This window comes from Patagioenas fasciata, chromosome 26 (genome assembly GCF_037038585.1).
Source record: "Patagioenas fasciata isolate bPatFas1 chromosome 26, bPatFas1.hap1, whole genome shotgun sequence".
NCBI classification, from domain to species: Eukaryota; Metazoa; Chordata; class Aves; order Columbiformes; family Columbidae; genus Patagioenas; species Patagioenas fasciata.
In genome coordinates, this window is record NC_092545.1 from 3,786,040 (window position 1) to 3,807,768 (window position 21,729).

The 21,729-nt window shown below is 52.6% G+C and overlaps 2 protein-coding genes across 6 annotated transcripts; both read left to right on the plus strand.

Annotated features, from left to right (window-relative positions):
* Positions 1-189: 189 nt before the first annotated feature.
* On the plus strand, positions 190-6,646 carry DUSP11 (dual specificity phosphatase 11). 2 transcript variants are annotated; one of them, XM_071799365.1, is made up of 9 exons: positions 190-297; positions 648-723; positions 2,122-2,253; positions 2,795-2,918; positions 3,428-3,488; positions 3,803-3,849; positions 4,198-4,273; positions 4,844-4,972; positions 6,013-6,646. In XM_071799365.1, exons 1-9 carry the CDS (start codon positions 263-265, stop codon positions 6,248-6,250), a joined length of 918 nt encoding a protein of 305 aa, XP_071655466.1. In that variant the 5' UTR covers positions 190-262; the 3' UTR covers positions 6,251-6,646. The 2 variants fall into 2 exon arrangements, with proteins under 2 accessions (XP_071655466.1, XP_065712754.1); XM_065856682.2 differs by having other exon boundaries at positions 191-297; positions 6,010-6,646.
* Positions 6,647-6,976: 330 nt separating this feature from the next.
* On the plus strand, positions 6,977-21,729 carry STAMBP (STAM binding protein). Of its 4 annotated transcripts, none has more exons than XM_065856873.2 (10): positions 6,977-7,035; positions 8,620-8,858; positions 13,474-13,549; positions 13,945-14,040; positions 15,094-15,469; positions 16,156-16,280; positions 17,126-17,263; positions 19,409-19,521; positions 20,077-20,176; positions 20,554-21,729. In XM_065856873.2, exons 2-10 carry the CDS (start codon positions 8,650-8,652, stop codon positions 20,608-20,610), a joined length of 1,290 nt encoding a protein of 429 aa, XP_065712945.1. In that variant the 5' UTR covers positions 6,977-7,035; positions 8,620-8,649; the 3' UTR covers positions 20,611-21,729. The 4 variants fall into 4 exon arrangements, with proteins under 4 accessions (XP_065712945.1, XP_065712948.1, XP_065712946.1 ...); XM_065856876.2 differs by having other exon boundaries at positions 6,987-7,035; positions 8,625-8,858; XM_065856874.2 differs by lacking the exon at positions 6,977-7,035 and adding an exon at positions 7,494-7,833.

A 21,729-nucleotide genomic window follows, 5' to 3' on the forward strand; every position in this document is an offset into this window, starting at 1 on the left:
GACTGGGAAGGTGATGCCGGTACTGGTTTCGGGGCTGTTGTTCCAATTTTTGACCGCTAGGCGGCGCCACACACCCAGACGCAGCCAGATGGGGGCGTGGCCCAGAGGGGGCGTGGTCTCCAGAACGGAGGCGTGGTCTCTCGGATGGGGGCGTGGCCTCAGGTCGTTTAGCTGGCGCGGACGGCGGCCGCGCGACGTCAAAGCAGCGGCGGCGGAAGCGGAAGTGACGCTGGGCGTGCCGGATGCCGGCCTTGTCGCCATCATGGTGGGCGGCGGGGCCTCCCGCGTCCCGCAGCGGTGGGTGCTGCTCTCCCGCTTTCTCTTCACGCAGCTCCGCGGCTTCTTCACGGTCTCGGGGCCTCCCGGGGGCTTCCCCGGGGCGCTCCGGCCGCGTCCGACCCGCTGCTGCCGGGAGCCGCGGGGCCCACCCGGGCCCTGACACCGGCGCCACTCGCCCGTTCTATTTAACGTATCGCAGGGCCCAGTGTAAAGCTCGGGGGGCGCTCACGGCGTGTGTGGGGGGTGAGGATTCCTGGGGGATGAGGATTCCCAGGGTTGGGGATCGTGCAAGGTCCCCGGGCCGGGGGGCAGCGCGGGGCCCGATCCGCGGTTCGGCGGTTTAACGGCTCCGTGCTGCGGGGTTTTAGGTGGACCGACTACATCCCGCTGGGCAGGAGGATCCCGGGCACCCGCTTCATCGCCTTCAAGGTCCCGCTGAAGAGGGTGAGTGCCCGCCGGTGCTCTGGGCTGGGTGGGGTGGAAAGCGGCTGTGGGGAAGCGTTGCTTTGCAGAGAATCAGTGAGCGAACTCCTTCGGAAAAAAAACTGGAAGAGTGTCAGTGGGTTGTTTCATTGTTTGCTTTTGGTAGTTGGGTTATAAGCTGGGGGAGGGAGGAGCACAGAGCAGCCTGTGTGTGGCAACATTGCGGTGACGTTCACCAGAAGCAGCTTCTGGGCGTCACTGGTGGGTTTTTTGGAGCTGGCAGCACCGTCCAGGCACCCCAGATACAAGGAGCTTTGTCTGGGGTGGCTCTGTCAGGACAGGGGATACTATGGGCAGCCCCCCAGAACTGCTGGGTCTCCACACAGCCCGATGAAGCTGGTGCCAGAGCTGAGTTTGGGGAGTGGAGGTTGCATGGGGTGATGTGATGCTGCTGGTGCACGAGTTGCCTGCGCAGCTGTGCCTGAAGGTCCTTGCTGCTCTGTGCTGGGGGAAAATCCCACCCCACAGGGTTTCGAGTGACACTTAAACACTGTAAGTCACGTCTGGGGGGCTTGCGCAGCTCATGACAGGGAGCAGTGTTGTTTGTTCACCTCTATTTGAGCTGAGAGCCTATTTTCTGGCTTTCACCAAACAAAACCTTCCATTTCTGAGCACGTTTGTCAGGCCACAGTGCTCCGCCCCAGTCTGAAGTCATCAGTCAGTGCTGGAAACGCTCAGCTGAACAGTCCCAGAGCAGCAAGGACCTGAGTGTGTCCTGCTTTGGCTTGGTGTAACCTGTTTGTGTGTCTGCATCTGCCTTTGCTCCTCGCCTGCGTCTTTCTCTTTGGTGGGATGTGTTTGGTTTTGGGCCCCTCACACCAAGTGACACCTTGAGGTGCTGGAGCGAGTTGAGAGAAGGGAACGGAGCTGGTGAGGGGCTGGAGCACAAGTGTGATGGGAGTGGCTGAGGGAGCTGGGGGGTTCAGTTGGAGAACAGGAGCTGAGGGGAGACCTTCTGATCTCTGAACTGCCTGAAAGGAGCTTGGAGCCAGGGGGATCGGGCTCTGCTCCCCAGGAACAAGCGCCAGGAGCAGAGGAAACGGCCTCAAGTTGCACCAGGGGAGGTTGAGGTTGGATGTGGGAACAATTTCTTCCCCAAAGGGCTGTGGGGCATTGGAACAGGCTGCCCAGGGCAGTGCTGGAGTCACCATCCCTGGAAGGTTGGACAGACGGACATGAGGTTCTCAGGAACAGGGGTCAGTGCCAGGGGTGGGAACGGTTGGACTTGATGAACTTGAAGGTCTTTTCCAACCAAAATGCTTCCATGATTGTTGGGAGGTTCTGCAGCCCAGACCTTTTCCCACTGGGTGTGATACAACTGAGTTTAATCTCTGCTCATAAAACTTGATTTCCCCTCAGAGCTTTGATCGGAACCTTCATCCAGAGGAGAGATTTTCGCCTCGTGACCTCATTAAGAAAATCAAAGAGCAGAAAGAAGAACTGGGCCTGATCATTGACCTGACGTACACAACTCGCTACTATGGGCCGGAGGTCAGTCTGAGTCTCACCGTTGGGGAGGTGAAGCTCTGTGTAAGCCCTGCTATTGCCGATAATAATTTGAAGATATTTCTCAAGAGAAGATAACTTTAAAGATTGCAAGTCTCTCAAATCCTGTGGTGGGGGATGAATTGAAGCATCACAGGCCCATCAGGATGGAGGTTTTGTCCTTGATCTTCAACCCCCATCGTGCAGATTCTCTTTGTACCAACCGCCACAAGTTTTGGGATCCCCTGAAGCTGCTTTTTGTAGGTTCTCTGGAGCAAAAAGCTGATTCCAACCAGCTTTGGCTTGTTGTATCAAACATTTGGAGATTTGCTGGGAAGAGTGTTCTGTGCTCTGCTCTCCTGGGAGAAAAAGCAAAGGCACAAGAAATAAAAATGCAATATTGGGAGTAAAACAGAAGTTTTCTTACCCAAAATTGTGTTGCTGCTCTTTTGAGCTTAGTTGAAAAACTCAATTTCTGGCTGAAGATTCTCTAATTAATAAGAATCCTTGTGCTTTTTCTGCAAATTATTGACTTTGCTTCTTGCAGGAGCTGCCAGCCACACTCTGCTACTCCAAGATCTGGACAATGGGACATGAAATACCAAACAAACACACCATTTTTCAATTCAAATGCGTTGTAAACAAGTTTTTGAGAGACAACCAAGACAATGGTAAGTGTGGATTTCCCTGATGTTGCTGTTTTGAGGAAGGACACTTCAGATTTGATGTTTTACTGAACACAATTAATTTCTTTTGTTTTTCTTGGTGTGTGAATGTCAAGGCAATAAGATCAGTTTGTTGTGGTAAAGGAATAATCAATAATTATTGGATAATTTGGCAATGAGTTGAACTTTGATTTGAGCCTCCATCTCTAGACTGGCTGTAAATACCGATTGCTTGTGGGTAGCTTGGGAAACGTGCAATATGTTTTTGTGGAGCTTTTATCAAACCCTCTTCCCTGCAGTGAGCTGCGTACAATGCAGATGAGCTCACAGAATTTAAACGAGCTAATGAGCTGAATCACTGGTGCTAATTAGACATAAATACAGTGACGTTGTTGCGTGGGCATTTCTGTTGGTGTGTGCTGGTGTCACTGTTGGGGGTTGAATGCAAATGGGCTTGTTCTGGTTGGGTTTTGGGGAAAAACACTTTAATATCACCTGATTATTGTGTGTTTCAGATAAACTCATCGGAGTTCATTGCACACATGGATTAAACAGAACCGGCTACCTGGTCTGTAGGTGAGTTGTCCTTAAACTGAGTTACGTGGTGGCATCAGCAGCTTCTTGTTGCACCAGTAGAACAAGAGCCAAGTGATGTGTGTGATCCCAGGCTTGGGAGGGTTTAAAGCTTTTCAGCTTTGAGAAGTTTGTTGTTCTGGGCACTTTTTATCCCAAATTCCAGCAGACCAAATGCTGGTATTCCATTCTGGCTTATAAATAGAAGCTTTAAAGTCTTCGCAGTTATTAATTCTTTTTGCATCCTTGCTAACCCAAGCCACAAATTGAGTATTTCCATAGTTGTGTAATTAGAGATTTCTTGCTGATCTGTTCAGGTACCTGATTGATGTTGAAGGCATGGAGGCTGATACTGCCATAGAGTGTACGTACGCCTATGTTCTTCTTGTTCAGGGGCAAAATGTTTATCGTGGGCTTGTGGTTTTAGGTGGCCAAAGGGTTTGGACCAACTCCAGGGAGGTGAATTTATTTTGCTGTTATGTGTGTGTTTTCCTGTTGTGTTGAACAAGAAGTGGGGGAGGTGTTTGGGCTTCTTTGAGATGATTGGAAAGAAGGACTTAAGTTTATTGACAATAGAGCTGACCAGTGTTGAGTGAACACATCTCCTGAGTTTGGAGATATTGATTTAAGAGGGTAAAATCTTTCTTGAAGGGTTTAAGTGCTCTGCTGCTTCAAAGGTGACTTGTTTTAACTCAGACCTGTCTCTCTTCAGTGTTCAACAGGTCTCGGGGGCATCCTATAGAGAGAACCAACTATATCCAAGATCTTCGGAAAAGATGGGAAAGAAAGTAAGTCTTTTTGTGTGCATGAACGAGTGCACGGGCTCAGGGAGAGCGGCTGTCGAGGAGCAGATGTTAAACCTGCTGAGCTGCTGGGCAGGGAGGTAGAATGGGACAGTGGGTCTGGGAAGGTGGCAGTTTGCTTTAAAGATCTCCACAGAGCTGCTGCCCTCCTTTTTGGGGGGAGGAGTGATCCAGAGGGCTGGGGGTTTTGGTTGGAAAAGCCCCTCAAGCTCATAGAGTCCAACCATAATCCACCCCTGGCACTGCCCCATGTCCTGAGAACCTCATGTCCGTCTGTCCAACCCTCCAGGGATGGTGACTCCAGCACTGCCCTGGGCAGCCTGTTCCAATGCCCCACAGCCCTTTGGGGAAGAAATTGTTCCCCACATCCAACCTCAACCTCCCCTGGTACAACTTGAGGTCATTTCCTCTTGTCCTATTCTGGTTCCTTCAGCTGCTCCCATCACAGTTGTGCTCCAGCCCCTTCCCCAGCTCCATTCCCTTCTCTTACATGTAAACGAGCTGTTGTGATCACTCAGTGAACGGTTTGTGGTCACATACAGAATTCTTTTCAAGGAGCTGTGAACTGAAGAATTTGAGCTCAAGCCCCTTTGAAGAAACAGCTGCCGCTACAGCAGACACTAGAACGCAGATGGCCAAACATCATCCACATCATTCGGATCGATTCCCCTTAGCGGTGCCCAGGTGGGTGTTTGCTTCTCCCCTCTGTGCGTGCTGCAGAGCTGAGCGGATGGAGCAGAGCGCTGCTTTCTTATTTTTAAGAAAGTTAAACTTGGAATTTAGAAGCTGCAATTCACACAGGAGTCTGCGGTGGGGAAAACAAAAACCTCCTTGAAACTTCAGCAGCCTTGGAGTGTTCCTGGTGTCTCCAGCTGCAAAGCTCTTTGCCTCCGAGTCACACACTTGTGCCTGTAGATGTGGAATGACACAAGTGACAGTGTTCGTATGTCAGCTCCCAGCGGGGCTGGAACATTCACAAGTTGTCCAAGGGACGAGAGGACTTGGAATTGGGTGTGAGGTTGTTAAATGTTTTTGGCCCTTGGTGTCCTGTAGCATAGTCCAGACATCTGTGCTTATAAAAATAATGAAAAAGACAAAAACAGCAAAAAAGGAAAGGTGCAGCAAAGAAACGGTCTGGACTGGGTACCTCTCCAGGCGAGTGACACCAAGACAAAAAGAGTTTTGCGTTTTTAAACCCTCACAATTTGTGCACCTGCTTTTCATGTGCCTTTTAGTCCAGCAATAACTCTGGGTCTTGGGGCTCTTTGTTTCTTGTTGGATTCTCTTTCTGTGTCCTCCAGGCAGCTTTTAAAATTGTTTTTATCTTGATGCTTTGCAGCCTTTGCTTAGAGTTTCCTCTTTAGCTCCTGGTACTTCATGGCCCCAATCACCCAGCAGCCAGCTCAAGACAGGCTCATGATAGATGGCCTGGAATAGAAAACTATTAGAAAGTTAATTTCATTAAACTTATTCCGCAACAAAGTGAGGCAGCTCAGTGTTTCCTGCTGCAAACTTCCCTGGTTATAAGAAATAGGAATGCTGGTTGGTGTTATTCCTGGGTGTTATTCTTGGGCTTTATTCCTGGGTGTTGCATCATTCAGGATGAAACAGAAGCATCCGGAGGGCTGCAGGGATTTGTAACCAGCGCTTTCAGGCTCCGTGTGCAGCGACCAAATGGGGCCTTAACTTCTCCTGGCACTGACTTGTGAATTTTCTTCCAGAAGCTCCAGCAGCACCAAGGACCAACACAGACGAAACGCTGAGGCTCAGGCGCAACACCGGGAGCTGGTGATGGAGCCGAGGCAGCGACCGTGCAGTTTGGTGATGAGGAACTGTCAGGTGTCGTTACCCGCTAATGAGTGGCATGATGAACTGTGCTTCCCCCATCTCCACCCACCCCAGGAAACACAAACGGCCAGGAAACGCCGGCGCCGGTACAGGAGACCTGTTGTGACGGCATAGGGGACGTTGTAGGTGACAAAAGCCCATCCCGGGCTGCATCTTCTCCTTGAGGAGCAACATGATGGGTCCAAACACTCGACCGGGCTTTGCTGTCACCACCAGCGACCAGGAACTGCAAATGCAGGGTTCTTCATCCTAACACAGCTCTATTTTCTGTAATTATTTCATATTATTTTTTTCTTTGTCTCTTTTACAAATCTCACTGAAATTTTTTAACCCAATGTCACAGTGGAGTCGCAGCTCCGCTCCTTGGGGGATGCGGAGAATGAATGTGGACCCAAATGGCACTGGAATAATTCTAAAAATAATCCTCAGAAGCGTCTTTTTAGCCTTTGACAAAAAGGACTTGTCCTTCCTTTCCAAAATACATAATAAGAAATAGGATTTGGCCTGAAACGAGATGATTTTGGTTGTTTTCTTTTCACCCTCCTTTTGCTGAAGTCAATTTTGGCGGTGCCTGAACTTGCAGCGGTTCTTTCCCCTTGGATGGGATGCGCGCTTTGGCTCTCGCGAGCTGAGCGTTTTGGGGTCAGAACGGGCGTTTTCGGGGTGGGACGGGAGCGGCCCCTTTAAGGCTCAGGCCCGCTCTCTGACTTCATGACGCCGGCGTTGCGCTAAGGGAAGGAAAGCGGCCGCTCGGCCTGGCGGAAGGGGGAGGTGGTTGCGGGATGCCCGGATGCTGCCTCGGTTGCTGATTGGCTGCTGGAAGCGAGGTGGGGAGGTACAGTCGGCGTTTCGGCAACAACCCGGAAGCGCTGAGGGGAGGCGGCGGGTGGCGACGCCAGGTCAGGGCCGGGCCCGGGCACCGCGGGTGGGGAGCGCCCATGGGGGGTCCTGTCCTCTCAGGGGGGCCGGGCCTCGGTTTGGGGGGGGTGTCTCGTGTGGGGGCTCCCGCTCAGGGCGCCCTGGCTGTGGGTGTCCCCCCTTTTGGGAGGGGGATCCGGTTTGGGGGTGGGGGCTTTGGATGGGGGATCCTCTGGGCGCGGAGGACGCGGGGGCTGTTCTGAGGGGGCTCGTCTGTTCTTTGGCTGGGGGGGCTCTGTTTTGGGTGTTTGGGGGGTATTTTCTCTCTTTTGGAGGGTGATGTCTGGGGGGTCAGTAGTTTGGGGTTTGCAGCTCAGGGTGGGGGGTGGCTTGGACATGTTCGTTATCTTTTGGGGTGCTGCGGGAATTGGAGGGGAGCTCTGGGGTGGGGGTACACGGGGTTACAGTGTCTGTTCTCTTTTGGGGTTGAAGGGCTGTGGAACTTGGCACAGGGGGTTAAGTGACTCAGAGCTCTGGCTTGGGGGAGCAACCAAACCCACCCCCCAGGAGAAGCCGAACCCCCGAGCTGTAGCTGTCGCACCCCGCGAGCAAGCGCTTTGCTCGGCTCAAATCCCACAGCCCTTATTTAAAGCAAGAGGCCCCTCCAGGCTGTGAACTGAGAACCGCGGGCCTCCCTGCCTTAAAAAGGGGCTTCTCCTCCGAGGTAACCCCAGAAAGGCAACTCCTGCGCCGCCCGGGATGCTCAGGAAGCTTAGATCAGCTCAGCATCGGGACCTTTCCCCTGTTTAGGAAGGAGCCGCAGCGAATCGTGACGTTGGGTGTGTGGCAGTCGCGGCACTTGCGAGGTGCTCTGGATCCAGCGCTGGGATTTCATAGGGAGTTTAACCCTTAGCGCTGTTCCAGGGTGGCTTTTCCAGGGCAAAACCTCCTTTTTGGTGTAGGGGGAAGAGCGTTGTGGGGGATTTCTGGGCTCGCTGCCCCTCAAACAAGTCGCAGTGCTTTGAATTGATCAAAGAAGGGGTTTGTTGGAGCTAAGTGGGTGGCCTGGATCAGGTTGAGGTGCATTCCTGGGGTGATGGGTGGATGGTGACTGGGCCTGGGCAAGAGCAATTTGGGATGGGGTTTGTTGAGTAAGGATGGATCTGCTGAGCAGCAGCGGCTGAAACAGCCGTCAGCTCCGTCCTCTCACTGCTGTGTAAGCAAAACAGCGATTGCTGCGGTGTTGAAACCCTGTGCAAACCCGTTTCTGTCTGAGTTTTAATGAAACGTTGCCCATTTTCGCCCAAACTACTGACCAGCGCTAATTTTGTTGTGTGGAGAGACAATTGGGAACAAGGCGCTGCTTTGGGTGGGATTTGGATGAGTCAAACCCAAATCAATTACCAAGCACCAATGCTGAATTCGTGGCTGCTTTTCAGGCCATAAAGGTGAATATTCAAGCGCTGTGCCCAAAAAGCACTGAAGTTCCAAATTCCTGCCTCAGGACCTCACTTGGCCTGTGTATTGATCACTTTTCTGCTGAGTGTGGGGTGATTTCTACCCAGGAAAGACCTGAGGAAACTGGTGATTTACCTGGTTTTGATGCGCTTGACTTTTCCTCCCAGTGCAGAGTTCGTCGGCCCGTGGCAGCTTTGATGTGCGTGGCGATGCCCGACCCCGCCAGCCTCCCGCCGGAGGAGCGAGTGCGACGGCTCATCCAGATGGGAAGCGCCGTGGAAGTGAACGAGGACGTCCCCCCGCGCCGCTACTACCGCTCCGGCGTGGAAATCCTCCGCATGGCCACCGTGTACTCGGAGGAAGGCAACATCGAGCGAGCCTTTATTCTGTACAACAAATATATCACGTAAGAGCGACCCCGCTTCGTTTGCGAGCGACTCGCGTCGACACGAGGGGTTGTGGTTTGGGGTTGTGGGTTTTGAGCATGTCTAAACGCCTCACTGAGCTGGAAGAACTGGGTTCTGGCCAGGGTTTTGCTCCTTTTCAGTTTTAGTCCCCGCAGAGGTGATGATAAAGCTGGTTACACTGAGCAGGAGGTGTCGTAAAGGTGTGAGGCACAAACCCTGCTCACATCTTTGGAGGAAATTTGTAAAAGTTGCCGTTGAAACCAGACTTGATCTTGTATCTCTCTGTCCCTCTGCTTGTGGAGGCTCCTGTGAACATGAAGGAGGTTATGACACCATCTATGTTGAAGCTTCCTGGTGTTTTGTCACCACAGAGCGGCCACATCGGCCTCGATTGTCGCTGGTTTGGCCGTGACATCGTAGGGATCTGAGTTCGAGTATCTCGGTGTTGGGCATCTTTGGAAAGGATCTTGGCCAGTTGGTAGTTTCTCTAATAAATGGAGGAGAAACCTGCTTTACGCTCAAGTTATTACAGCTTTTACGGCAGGCAGTGAGTTCCTCCTTCAGGTGCAGGGACTGGTTGTATGTTGAGCTTTATATCTCAGCAATAATTTAATCCTCTCCCAACCACACATGTATAAACCCAAACCCCTCGTGGGGAAGAGTTCTGGGTCTAAAGAACCTGATTCCAATCAACTGGAATCGTACGTAAACCCAGGCAAGACCCTGTTCGGTATTTCAGCTGCTGGATCTCCAGCTTTAGGGTCTAAATTCCGTGTAGACAAGCAGAGAGCCGCCTTTTCTCACCAACATCTCCTCGGCTGGCCAGAAACGAGCCATCTTGGGTCTGAAACTCTGCTGGCGCGCCCGGTGAGCCGCGGCGTACGCCGTGCTAACGCGGTGACGTGCCGGCACGTCTGGATTGTGTCCGAGCCAGCCTGGAGTACAAGCAGAGTGGACGCGTGGCTCTCAGTGGAGCTGTGCCCGGCGGCATTAAAAGGGCTGAAAACTCTGACCCTCAGAAAATATCCCAGAGGCACGGAGGGTCCCATTTCCGTCGTTTTTTTGGCCAAAAGCCCGTCCCTCCCTTTAACCCAGTGCCACTGTGATATGTTCTTTGGTTTGCCCACGTTACCCGCTTCTCCGGAATGTGGTTGGCATCTCTGTGGGCATTTTCTCCCCATGTGCAGGGTTCCTGCCCCTTAAATCCAACACATTTTTCTCCGATTAGCTTTTCTTCCCCCCTCGCACTTCCTGAGCTTTTATGGGCATCGCAGCGAGTGCCCTGGGAGGCTGCACGGGGAGCTGGGGAGTGTAAAACCCTCGGGAAGGTTTCCAGGCTGGTTATGTAGCCGTGGCCAAAGGACGAGCTCTTTATCTAAACAAATGAACTAAAAGCACCTTCGCCGTTTCATTACAGCAGTGATGGGCACTCGTGTGTTTTCTCTCCCAGCAGCTTTCAAATGCTGCTGGCATTTACGTTACCTGGGCTGCTGGGAAGGTGATAAAACCTTCCCTCGGTGCTGTCATTCCTCCAGTGCTCATGAAAATGAGCTTCTGCCCCTCACTGGCCAAAAATATGAACTTAATGTCACAGTCTCATTTCTTTAAGTGAAGATGTGAAGCTGTAGCTCAAGAGGTTGACTTGACAGTGTTTTCTAGACATCCTTCCCCATGGGGGTGATCCAGAAGGCAAGAGCGGGGTAATTGGAGCCTCACGTGGTAATTGCCTTTTCTAGAAACAGAATGGGAATTCTTCCCCTGGTGTTCCAGCTGCTGTCTGTGTGCGGTTCTTTCACAGAGTGCAGGTGCTTCCTGCATTTGGGGGGGTCTTCAGCCCCAAGAGCAGTGTGAGATGCTCATAGCTTGTTTGGGAGCGAGCACATCATCCCTGGGAGCCAGGTGTGCTCTGCGTGGCTTTAGGAAGCTGCATTTCTCTTTATTGCCATACGCAGCGCTCCCCAAGGCCTGAATTACGCGGTGAGATCTGTGTTGTGGCGCCTGATTTGGAGAGCTGTCGGTTTTGGGACAGGCTTGTCCAGACGTGGGCTGATCTTGAGACATCCCAGTGAGGCAGCTGGTTCCCTGCTCGGCCCCCAGACCTCACGGGGGATGAGGGGGCAGCAGGGCTGTCTCTTAAGAATAAGCATGCTGGACTTTTAACGTGTGTGTCTTGTCACCTGGGAAGACGGCTGCTCGCTTGTCTTCCTGAACAGCTTCTTCTGTGTTGATCCCAGTGGGTGTTTGAATTGCTATCAGGCATGGTAGGTTTGGTTTTGCTAGAGCCAAATAAGAAGGAAGGAAAGAAGGAGAGCAAGAAAGAAGGAGAGTAAGGAAGAAGGAGAAAAGGGAGGAGAGTAAGGAAGGAGAGAAGGGAAGAAGAAGAGTAAGGAAGGAGAGAAGGGAAGAAGAAGAGTAAGGAAGGAGAGAAGGGAAGAAGAAGAGTAAGGAAGGAGAGAAGGGAAGAAGAGTAAGGAAGGAAGGAGGAAAGAAAGAGTAAGGAAGGAGGGAAGGAAAGAGAGAGAGAAAGGAAGGAGGGAAGGAAAGAGAGAGAGAAAGGAAGGAGGGGAGGAAAGAGAGAGAGAGAAAGGAAGGAGGGGAGGAAAGAGAGAGAGAGAAAGGAAGGAGGGGAGGAAAGAGAGAGAGAGAAAGGAAGGAGGGGAGGAAAGAGAGAGAGAGAAAGGAAGGAGGGGAGGAAAGAGAGAGAGAGAAAGGAAGGAGGGGAGGAAAGAGAGAGAGAGAAAGGAAGGAGGGGAGGAAAGAGAGAGAGAGAAAGGAAGGAGGGGAGGAAAGAGAGAGAGAGAAAGGAAGGAGGGGAGGAAAGAGAGAGAGAGAAAGGAAGGAGGGGAGGAAAGAGAGAGAGAGAAAGGAAGGAGGGGAGGAAAGAGAGAAAGACGTGAATTTTCCATGGTGTTTGGGCTCCTGGTTTGCCTGCGGGGCTGTGAGCCACCGGGATCGACTCCGGGTTTTTGCGTAGGGTGTTGCAAGGGACTCGAGCGACACCGACTTGGCGTGCGTGCTGGAGCGGTGCTTAAAAATAGCCCGTGCTGGGGCTGCTCGGTGCCAAACAGCTGCTGCTCAGAGTGGACGGGGGAGCAGGCGGAGGTTTGGACGAGCCCAGAAACTCCTGGCGGTGGGAGCCGTGGGTTTCGGTCTTGCCAAACCTCAGCTGGTCTGGCGATAGGAAATTCGAACATTTCTGCCCTTCCTCTGCCTCCATCCTCTGCCTCATTCCACACCCTGGCCTTGCTTCAGATTTTTCGGCTTTCTCATCCCACTGCCCACCTTTTTTCCCCCTTCCTGACTTGTGGAAAACCAGCTGTCTCCGCTGGTTTTTCCATCCTCTCCAGGCCAGCATCTGCTCTTAATCCTTCTTAATTAATCCCTTCCATTTTAATCTGCGAGCTGTTGGCAATGATCGCAGCCTTGTTTTGGCTCCTCGACACAGTGACCTACTTCACAACCGCCAGCGGGGACCTCGCCGGGCGTTTGGGATGGAGCGACGGCTCCTCCGCGGCTCCTCGTTGTGCTGTGGTTACACCGATCCCGCGGTCTCCAGTGAGACCATCCCCACGCTCTCCGTGACAACCGAGAGCGTTCGGCGTTGCCAAAAATCCTTCCTTTCCCATGAGGTTTTGAAGCAGCTGGGTTTATTTACCACACACGCAGTGTGAGGAGCGTTCTCACTCCGTTCCCCCTGAGTTTTTCCCACTTGGTTTGTTTGTGCCGCTCCCTGGGGCACAGTTGAGCCCTCACAAGCCTTCTTCTTGTGCCTGGAAGAAGCTGCAGAGCGAATTGCCCCACGTTTGGGGGCTTTTTTCCTTCTTCTAGCGCTTGCAGCACTTTTCCTCTACACCTTCTGTGTCTTGCAGAGCTCCCTGGAAGGAGGGACCAGTTATCCCATTTAGAGAGAAGCCAAAGATGAACCTCTTTGTAGTCATGCTGGTTTACGTTGAGCTCAGTCTTGATTTCCCTCCCCAAAGCCTGCGCAGAATTAGTCCTGCCTGAAATATTGCCCTGACTTTCTGAGGTGATGGGGCCCCGGAGCCAAAAGGCTCCTGACGCAGCAAGATGTTGTGAACTTGTTTTTAGCTCACCTGCAAGTTTCTTCTTCCCAAGGTCTGAGTTAATTTTCTCATCTCTTGCACAAAGTGTTTGTTCCCTCGTGCAGAAGGACGATGAGCACTGAGTCAGCCAGTCCTTGAGCTCCCGTGTAATCCCCTTGGATGCTCGCAGAGGTGGAGGCAGCTGCCCGAGGACCTTCCTGAATCGCTGCCAGCGTCCTTGGTGTCTTAGAACAGCTTATTAATGTTTCTGTTCAAAACAAATGGATTTATCCCTGAGGATTGTCTCCTAAGTCCAGGTGGAAGAAAAATCTCCTGTGCAATGTGCTTCCCTGGGACTGAAGGAGATGTTGTGTGCTGGGAAGAGCCCAGAAGTTGTGTGTCTCACAGAAAGGCAGGCGACTGCCCTAATTGTGGGGAGCACAGGGAGGTGGCAGAGCGAGGGGACAGTGCTGGAGGGGACTGATCCCTCCCCCTAAAATGCCACTTACTGCTTTGTGCTTCTCCCTTCCTGCCGTGATTCAGAAATGCAGGTTCTCTTCTGTGCTTCCAGGCTCTTCATCGAGAAGCTGCCGCAGCACCGTGATTACAAAACTGCTGTCCTACCCGAAAAGAGGGAGACGATGAAAGTAAGTGGTGACATTGCCGAGTCTTCAACCGTTGCTGTCAGAAATGTTGTGGGGTTTCATGGCTCTGGAACGAGCAATCCATGCAAACAAGTTTTGTCTTTGGACTGAGGGTTTGGGTTCTTCTTGCCCCATTGTACTTGTGCTAAGCTGGCCGTGATTGCCCAGTTTCCTTTCTGCTGAGCACTGAGGTCTCATTTCTTCTCTCTTAAACCCCCTGATTTTTAAAACCATGTGGCCGGGTGCTCAGTGTGGTGGCCCTCAAGGGTTCCTCGTGAACAAGTGGCTGGTTTATAATCCCTGGGTGCTACGTGTGCTTTGATTCTTGCATCTCTTTGCGTCATGTTTTTCTTGCCTTGGGGCTACCAGTCCCTTACGACTGTGTCTTCTCCCTCCAGAAACTGAAAGAAGTAGCCTTCCCCAGAGCTGAAGAGCTCAAGGAGGAGCTGTTAAAGAGGTACGCCAAGGACTATGCTAAGTACAAGGAGCAGAAGGTGAGTGAGAGGAGACTGGAGGCCTGTGCTCCCCAGGAGCCCCTCAGCCACAAAGGGGTTGGAAGAGGGAAGATCTCTAGGGCTCCCGGGGTGCTTGGAAATGTGAAATCTGGGGAGCCCCAGCGTGCAGGGTCCAGCCTTATGACCTGCAGCACAGGGCTGTTCCTCCCATGTGGCCAAAAAGGCCACCGGCATCCTGGCTTGTGTCAGCACTGTGTGGCCAGCAGGCCCAGGGCAGTGACCGTCCCTGTGCTGGGCACTGGGGAGGCCAAACCTCGAATCCTGGGGGCAGTTTATGCCCCTAATGCCCAGAAAACCCTTGAGGTGATGGAGCGAGTTCCGAGAAGGGAACGGAGCTGGGGAAGGGGCTGGAGCACAAGTGTGATGGGAGCGGCCGAGGGACCTGGAATAAGATGGGAGGAACCGGCCTCAAGTTGCACCAGGCGAGGTGGAAGTTGGATGTGGGGAACAATTTCTTCCCCAAAGGGCTGTGGGGCATTGGAACAGGCTGCCCAGGGCAGTGCTGGAGTCACCATCCCTGGAGGGTTGGACAGACGGACATGAGGTTCTCAGGACATGGGGCAGTGCCAGGGGTGGGTTATGGGTGAACTCGATGATCCTGAGGATCTTTTCCAACCAAAATGCTTCTGTGATCCTGTCTCACCTGCCATTATATTATGTAGGTGAATCTGTCATAGGTGTCCTTGCGTCTCTTTTGCATCCTGGACTCAGTCTGAGCTGAGACTATTATTTTTTTCCCCTTTTTTGCAGTGTGAGGTTTAAGTTTTAAGATCCAGAAACTCAACAGGCAGCTGACAACAGGGTTCTGTGGGCAAAGCACAAAACTCTGCAGTCAGTTTTGCTGCGGACGAGTGAGATTTTAGAGACAGAATAGAGGGAAATCAACCCAGAATTGTATTTCTGTGGAAGTGGGAGGTAAGGCAGCAGTTTTACTGCCCTGGTCTAGCTGACTGTCCTGATAGACGTGTAGATTTTGCCTCGGGTTAGCGTTCTGCTGTCTGCTGCTCTCCCTTGACATATCTCTCCTTGCAGAAGGAGGAAGAAGAGGAATTTGCACGCAACTTGGCTTTGCAGCAGCAGCTGGAAGAGGAGAGAAATCGGGTAGCGCTGATGAAGCAGCAGCAGGCAGAGCAAGAGCAGTTTAATGCCTTCGAGGAGATGATTCGACGGCAGGAGCTGGAGAAGGAACGTCTAAGGATAGTGCAGGAATTTGGAAAGCCAGAGCCGAGCCCCGAGTCTCTGGATGGACCCCTCATCCCCGGCGTGGAAAAACCCCCGACTGATTTAATCCCAAAGGTTCCCATCTCTCCAGTTCACCCTGCGAGTCCATCAACGGGGACCATCTCATCCAAACCTCCCGTCGTAGACAGATCTTTGAAACCTGGTGCTTTGGGGAGCACAGAAAACAGTTAGTACCGCTCAGTGCCCCTTTCTCCCTCGCTTGAGCTGAGCCTAACATGGCCAAGGAGCCAATTTGTCTGGAAGCGTTTGGAAATACCTGGCTGTGGCTCTGTCCCTTCGGGGGGTTCTGCCTTCCAAGTCGCTGGATGTTCTCCCTGTTGTCCAGGAAAGGTTTGCAGGGCTGGCGGGAACTTTTTCTCTTTGGAATCATCCCTTCTGGCTTCTCCAACCCAGTCTCTGTTCTAATCTAGAGGCTACAGCCTTTTTTGGCTGGAGATTGAGGTTTAGTTCCTGGCTGGGCTGACCAAATCCTCCTCCTGACCAAATTCTCCTCTTCTGCCAAATATGGCTGCGAAGTACCAATCCAGACATTTCCAAGTGTCTGGTTCTTGACCAGTGACACTTCTTACTTTAAATGACATTTTCTAAGTGTGTGTCATTTCATTTTTGTTAACAAAATACTATCTTTTGGAGACAGTAAGGTCCCTTTCTCTCTGTGTCTCTTTCCCTGCCTGTCCTTTATGAAGTGTCCCAGTGACTTCATTTATCTGTGACTGTCACAGCACACATCAGAGCAGTTAATGTTTCCAGGCTGAACTTTTTCAGTCTGGTCCCTCCAGACACTGACCCAAGGGACCTTTTCTCCAGCATCCCCATCTGTCCTTGCTCACTGCTCTCCCGTTCTCCCCACAGATGCGAGTATGGATGTCCTTCGCCAGGTCATCGTCCCCAGGGAGCTCTGCCACAAGTTCCTCCAGCTGGCTGATGCCAACACGGTGCGGGGTGTGGAGACGTGCGGGATCCTCTGCGGCAAGCTGGTACGGTCATAATCCTAATTAAGACCCTGGAAGAGGCGCAGTGGCCTTTTTTCCAAGGTGTGAGAGCTTTGAAAATGGCTGGAAGACCCTGATTTTTACCACGGTTTCACTGATGACCAGGGTTTCACCTGAGCGTTAGGGATGATCTACCTCTCCTTTTCCTCCCTTTTACATTAGGATTTCCTCACACTGAGGGCCAAGTCTTCGGCTTCCTCTCCCGTTTTTCCATCCGCTGGGTACAAACATTCCGGTGTTGCCGGTGACAGGCGGCTCCGGTGACTTGTCCCTCTGGTACCAGCAGGACTGAGGTGTCCCAGCTGTGAACCAGGACCCTCAGCAAGACAAAGCTGCGCAAACACCGACCAGAGACAGCCAGTTGTCCCCCAGAGAGTTTGCGTCACTTGGGGCTGCTTTGTTTGAAGAAGTTTGCTTTGAAATGCAGTTGTTTGATGTAGCAAGTTTCTGGAGTCCAGCTGCTGCCAGACACTTGGTGATTATTTAATTATGAGGCATCATCTAGTGAGCAGAAAGATTCGCTTTGGTGCTGTCCAGGACTTCTTGAAACTCTTGTGGGTGCTTTGCACAGCAGGGAAAATGAATAGAAAGCTGTGGGTTGTGCTCAAACGTGGAAAATCCTGCAGATTTTTTGTCAATAACCTGCAGTTACCCTTTCTGTGCCCTGGAAATGGATGGTAGATACATCCACGGGCTTGTTTCCAGAGCTGCCGTTCCTTTGGCTGGGCCCATGGGTGATGAATAAGGATGTATCGCGTTCCCAAAGCTTAGGAAATTACCTTTGCGCCAGTGATTCCGATAGGTAACGGCTTCCCCGTGCTGCCTTGCAGATGAGGAACGAGTTCACGATAACCCACGTCATCGTCCCCAAGCAGCACGGAGGCCCCGATTATTGCAACACGGAGAACGAGGAGGAGCTCTTCATGATCCAGGACCAGCACGGCCTTGTGACACTTGGCTGGATCCACGTGAGTCTCTTGTTTCTGTTTTATTTCCAGCCTGGCTTTGTATTACTAGGAGGGAAAGGGGTGCACGGAGCAGGGCTGGTGGAGGAGAGTTTCCTGGAGGGGATTGCACGGATGGATTTCGGCAGTCTCAGAAATCCAGGCTTGGTTTAAGTTTGGGTCGCTTCCTAAAGCATCAGGTGCTTTGTGGCACTGGGGAAGCCAAACCTCAAATCCTGGGGTCACTTTTGGGCTCCTCACCTCAGGGCTCAAAATGGTGACACCAGAATCACCTCAGGGCTCAAAATGGTGGCACCAGGGATACCAAAATCACCTCAAAACATGAAATGGTGGCCCCAGAGGTGGCGGGATCACCTCATGAAAGTCCTTGAGGTGCTGGAGCGAGTTGAGAGAAGGGAACGGAGCTGGTGAGGGGCTGGAGCACAAGTGTGATGGGAGCGGCTGAGGGAGCTGGGGGTTCAGCTGGAGAACAGGAGCTGAGGGGAGACCTTCTGATCTCTGAACTGCCTGAAAGGAGCTTGGAGCCAGGGGGGTCGGGCTCTGCTCCCCAGGAACAAGCGCCAGGAGCAGAGGAAACGGCCTCAAGTTGCCCAGGGGAGATTGAGGTTGGATGTGGGGAACAATTTCTTCCCCAAAGGGCTGTGGGGCATTGGAACAGGCTGCCCAGGGCAGTGCTGGAGTCACCATCCCTGGAGGGGTTGGACAGACGGACATGAGGTTCTCAGGACATGGGGCAGTGCCAGGAGTTGGGGGAACAGTTGGACTCAACCTTGAGGGTCTTTTCCAACCAAAACAATTCTATGATTCTAAAGCGGGATATTGACCCTGAAGCTCGTGTTTCATCCAGCTAAATCTGCCTCCAGAGGCACCGTCGGGGCATCCCCAGCTCCCGGCGCGTCCCGTCGCGTGTCCCCGCGCAGCGCTGTGCTCACACACAGCTGTGTGCTGCTCTGCCACGGATGTGCCCGTTCCAGATTCCTGCGCTGGCTGCAGCGCTGCCTGTCCCCGCGGAGCCTTTGGCAGTCGGATCGGTGCCAAGCAAAACGTTTGGTGCTGCTGAGTAATCTCTCGAAAGCAGCAGCTGCCTCGCAGGCTTCGACAAATGAATGCCTGCTGCGTGTGCCTGATACACGCGGGGTGTCTGCTTTTGGTGTTAACTCTTCAGTGGCGGAACCTGCAGCATTCAGGGACCCTTGAGGATCCTTTTGAACTTTCTGTTGGTCTTGGCAGCAAAAATCTAAGAAGCGGAAGGCGAAAGACCCCTTCAGCAGGAGTTAGGCTGTGAAATCCAGCTGTCAGCCGGAGCTGGGTAAGGTGGTGGTTGTCTGATCGTACAACCCTTGGCGGTCTTGTGGAATGTGACATCTTGAGGTACCTTGGTGGAATGTTCCCTGCCTGTGCTGCGTCCTGTGCTTCAGTCACAACAACCCCATGAACGCTGCAGAATCGGGGAAGAGCGGCTGGAAAAGGAGCTGGGGGTATTGGTGCCAGTGGCTGAACATGGGCCAGTGTGTGCCCAGGTGGCCAAGAGGTCACAGCATCCTGGCTGGGACCAGCACTGTGTGGCCAGCAGGCCCAGGGCAGCGACCGAACCTGTGCTGGGACCTGGGGAGGAAACACCTTGAATCCTGGGGGCAGTTCTGGGCCCCTCAAGCCAAGAAAGAGCTTGAGGTGCTGGAGCGAGTTGAGAGAAGGGAATGGAACTGGGGAAGGGCTGGAGCACAAGTTTGATGGAGCGGCTGAGGGAGCTGGAATAAGATGGGAGGAAACGGCTTCAAGTTGCACCAGGGGAGGTTAAGGTTGGGAATTTGGGATAATTTCTTCCCCAAAGGGCTGTGGGGCATTGGAACAGGCTGCCCAGGGCAGTGCTGGAGTCACCATCCCTGGAGGGCTGGACAGACGGACATGAGGTTCTCAGGACATGGGGCAGTGCCAGGGGTGGGTTATGGTTGGACTGTATGAGCTTGAGTGTCTTTTCAAACCAAAACGATTCTATGATTGTATGATTTTCAGTATGCCAGCGTGTCCTCTGTGCCATCCATCCGTATCTCTTCTCTGTTAAAACCTTCTCTTGGCAGATGTGTTCCCTTTGGATTTGTTCCCTGACTCTGCTGCAATTTCTCCTCTTTTCCGTTCCCTGTGTTGCAGACTCACCCCACACAGACAGCTTTCCTCTCCAGCGTCGACCTGCACACGCACTGCTCCTACCAGATGATGTTGCCAGAGTCCATCGCTATTGTGTGTTCTCCAAAATACCAGGAGTAAGTGTGGCTGTGGGGTGGGGGATGCCTTTCCCTCCCCCTGTGCTACCCAAAAAAGGCTGGAACAAGGAGGGGTCCGGCTCTGCTCCCCAGGAACAAGCGCCAGGAGCAGAGGAAACAGCCTCAAGTTGCCCAGGGGAGGTTGAGGTTGGATGTGGGGAACAATTTCTTCCCCAAAGGGCTGTGGGGCATTGGAACAGGCTGCCCAGGGCAGTGCTGGGGTTGGGCAGGAGGTGTTGCCTCTTCAGATGGGCTGTTTACAACATTTTCGCTATCAAATTCCTGCTGTGGTAATAAAATGTCAAATCACACAGTAAAAGCTCTACTGGAGAAGCAGATGTGATTGATTCGACAGCTTTTCTGAGCTGGTTTGGGGGTCCTATTGTTGCCCACCCATGACAGGAGATGGATCTGCAGCTACCACAGAGCACCCCACAGCGTGTCTGTGCTCCTGTTTGAGTTGAACGAGCTCAGACCTGCTCCTCGCGGCACAGAAGGAGCCGCTTCTCCTTGCACAGGCTTCAGCTACACTCAGCTTGTGTTTCTTTGCTCCAGGACGGGGTTTTTCAAGCTGACGGAGCACGGCCTGGAGGAGATCTCTTCCTGCCGGCAGAAAGGATTCCACCCGCACCCCAAAGACCCTCCTCTCTTCACCGTAAGTCACCCCACAAGGGCTTGTAGCACCGCAAGCCAGTATATTGGACACTTCACTCAAATTTATATCAGTGTTGAGATGCTGGGCCGCAACTCAGGGCCAGCAGGATGGGCTGACGGGGCTGATATCCTCCTAGAGTTGAGCTGCAAAAGCTTTCTGACTTGTTAACCTGTGTTACCGATCAGTTCTCTGCAGAAACAGGTCAAGGCAGCGACAAGGCTTTTATTTGACAGAGAAATTTGTATTTGTGCTCTTTTATAATCTCTGTGGCACATGGAGAGGGCTGTTTTGCGAAGGTTGTATTGGGAGGCCAAAGAGACTCACCCGAGCTGTGGGAACATCTGAATTAACCCCCTGTCCCTTTTTTTCTCTTCCAGACCTGCAATCACGTGTCGGTAGTCGAGAGAGACGTGGTCCTGATGGATCTCCGATAGGCCTCCTGCCTTAACTGTTTACAGCAATCCATCTCCCTTCCTTCTAGGCTTAGGGAAATGTGGGTTTTTTCCTCCTGTAGCAGATGATTTCTACCGTGTAGTGATCCTTCCCCTTCCTCCTCCGATAATCGCGGTGAAATCAGTGCCCTGAGCTCAGCGGGAGCCCTCAGTGCCTGGCGTGGGGCTGGCGGAACGGTGCTGAGGTTCGAGGTGTGGGGAAAAGCTAACTGGAAATCCGAAGGCAGAAGCTAACACTGAAGCGACTATTTAATACTCTAATCTATGGCTCAAACAGCTTCCTGAGGGGGGCTTCCCTGTGATTTGCTGCACCCATAAGGTGTGGAAACCTCTTCAAGTGCTTTCTAAAGTGAGACTTGCCCAAATTTTTGCATTGTTTTGCCTCTCTGGGTTGCTCTGGGCTTGGCGCATCTGCTGGAGCAGATAAGTCTTTCCCTAGTTTAAGATTAAACCTTCCTAACCCCTCTCATACAAGAGCTTATCTCCGCTGAGCCGGAGCGAGTGCTGCTCGCTGGTTCTCGGGTCTTTGCCTGGTGAGGTACGAAAGAGCCCGGTTTCCTTTGGGAACCCCAATTTCAGTGTTTCAGGGGAGACGCTTTGCACAAGCGGCTCCGTTCCGGCAGCGATCAGGGGCGTCTGGTTCCTTTATTCCTTTTCCTGGATGGGAAATTCGCTTTGCCTTGTTCCTGGCGTTACCACGGAGGAGGCTCTCGGTCTCTTGACTGTTGTACGAAGGCGCTGCGAGGCCATCGCCTCTCCGAGACGCAACTCCAGCAGCTTTCACTGCTTTTATCCCCAAAGTTCACCACATCCAATTGCCGCTGAGCTTCTCCAAGCAGTGTGAACTCTGTCCTTGCCAAAACCGAGTGTGATTTTCCTTCCTTTGCCCTCGTGTTGCCAGCGTTGGGAGGGAAGAAGCAGAAAAGTGGAAGGCGTCCGGCCTCAAAATGCAACCACAGCATCTCCGCATCCTCTTCGGGATGCTCTGATGATCTGAACGTCACGGGGAATAAGGCTGGAGTCGCCTTTCCGCCCGGCACGCGTACATACGTGTTCTTTGTGTCGCGTCCGTGTACAGTTGAACACAGACGGGTTGTGTGA

What these genes read in the sequence shown, in the direction of transcription:
- DUSP11 (XM_065856682.2), top strand. Translation starts at nt 263, where the DNA reads ATGGTGGGCGGCGGGGCCTCCCGCGTCCCGCAGCG. An exon ending in ACCGGCTACCTGGTCTGTAG is followed by an intron (nt 3,489 to 3,802) that starts GTGAGTTGTCCT and finishes TGATCTGTTCAG; the next exon opens with GTACCTGATTGATGTTGAAG. An exon ending in TTCCCCTTAGCGGTGCCCAG is followed by an intron (nt 4,973 to 6,009) that starts GTGGGTGTTTGC and finishes ATTTTCTTCCAG; the next exon opens with AAGCTCCAGCAGCACCAAGG.
- STAMBP (XM_065856873.2), top strand. Translation starts at nt 8,650, where the DNA reads ATGTGCGTGGCGATGCCCGACCCCGCCAGCCTCCCGCCGGAGGAGCGA. An exon ending in CTGTACAACAAATATATCAC is followed by an intron (nt 8,859 to 13,473) that starts GTAAGAGCGACC and finishes CTGTGCTTCCAG; the next exon opens with GCTCTTCATCGAGAAGCTGC. An exon ending in TGACACTTGGCTGGATCCAC is followed by an intron (nt 17,264 to 19,408) that starts GTGAGTCTCTTG and finishes CCTGTGTTGCAG; the next exon opens with ACTCACCCCACACAGACAGC.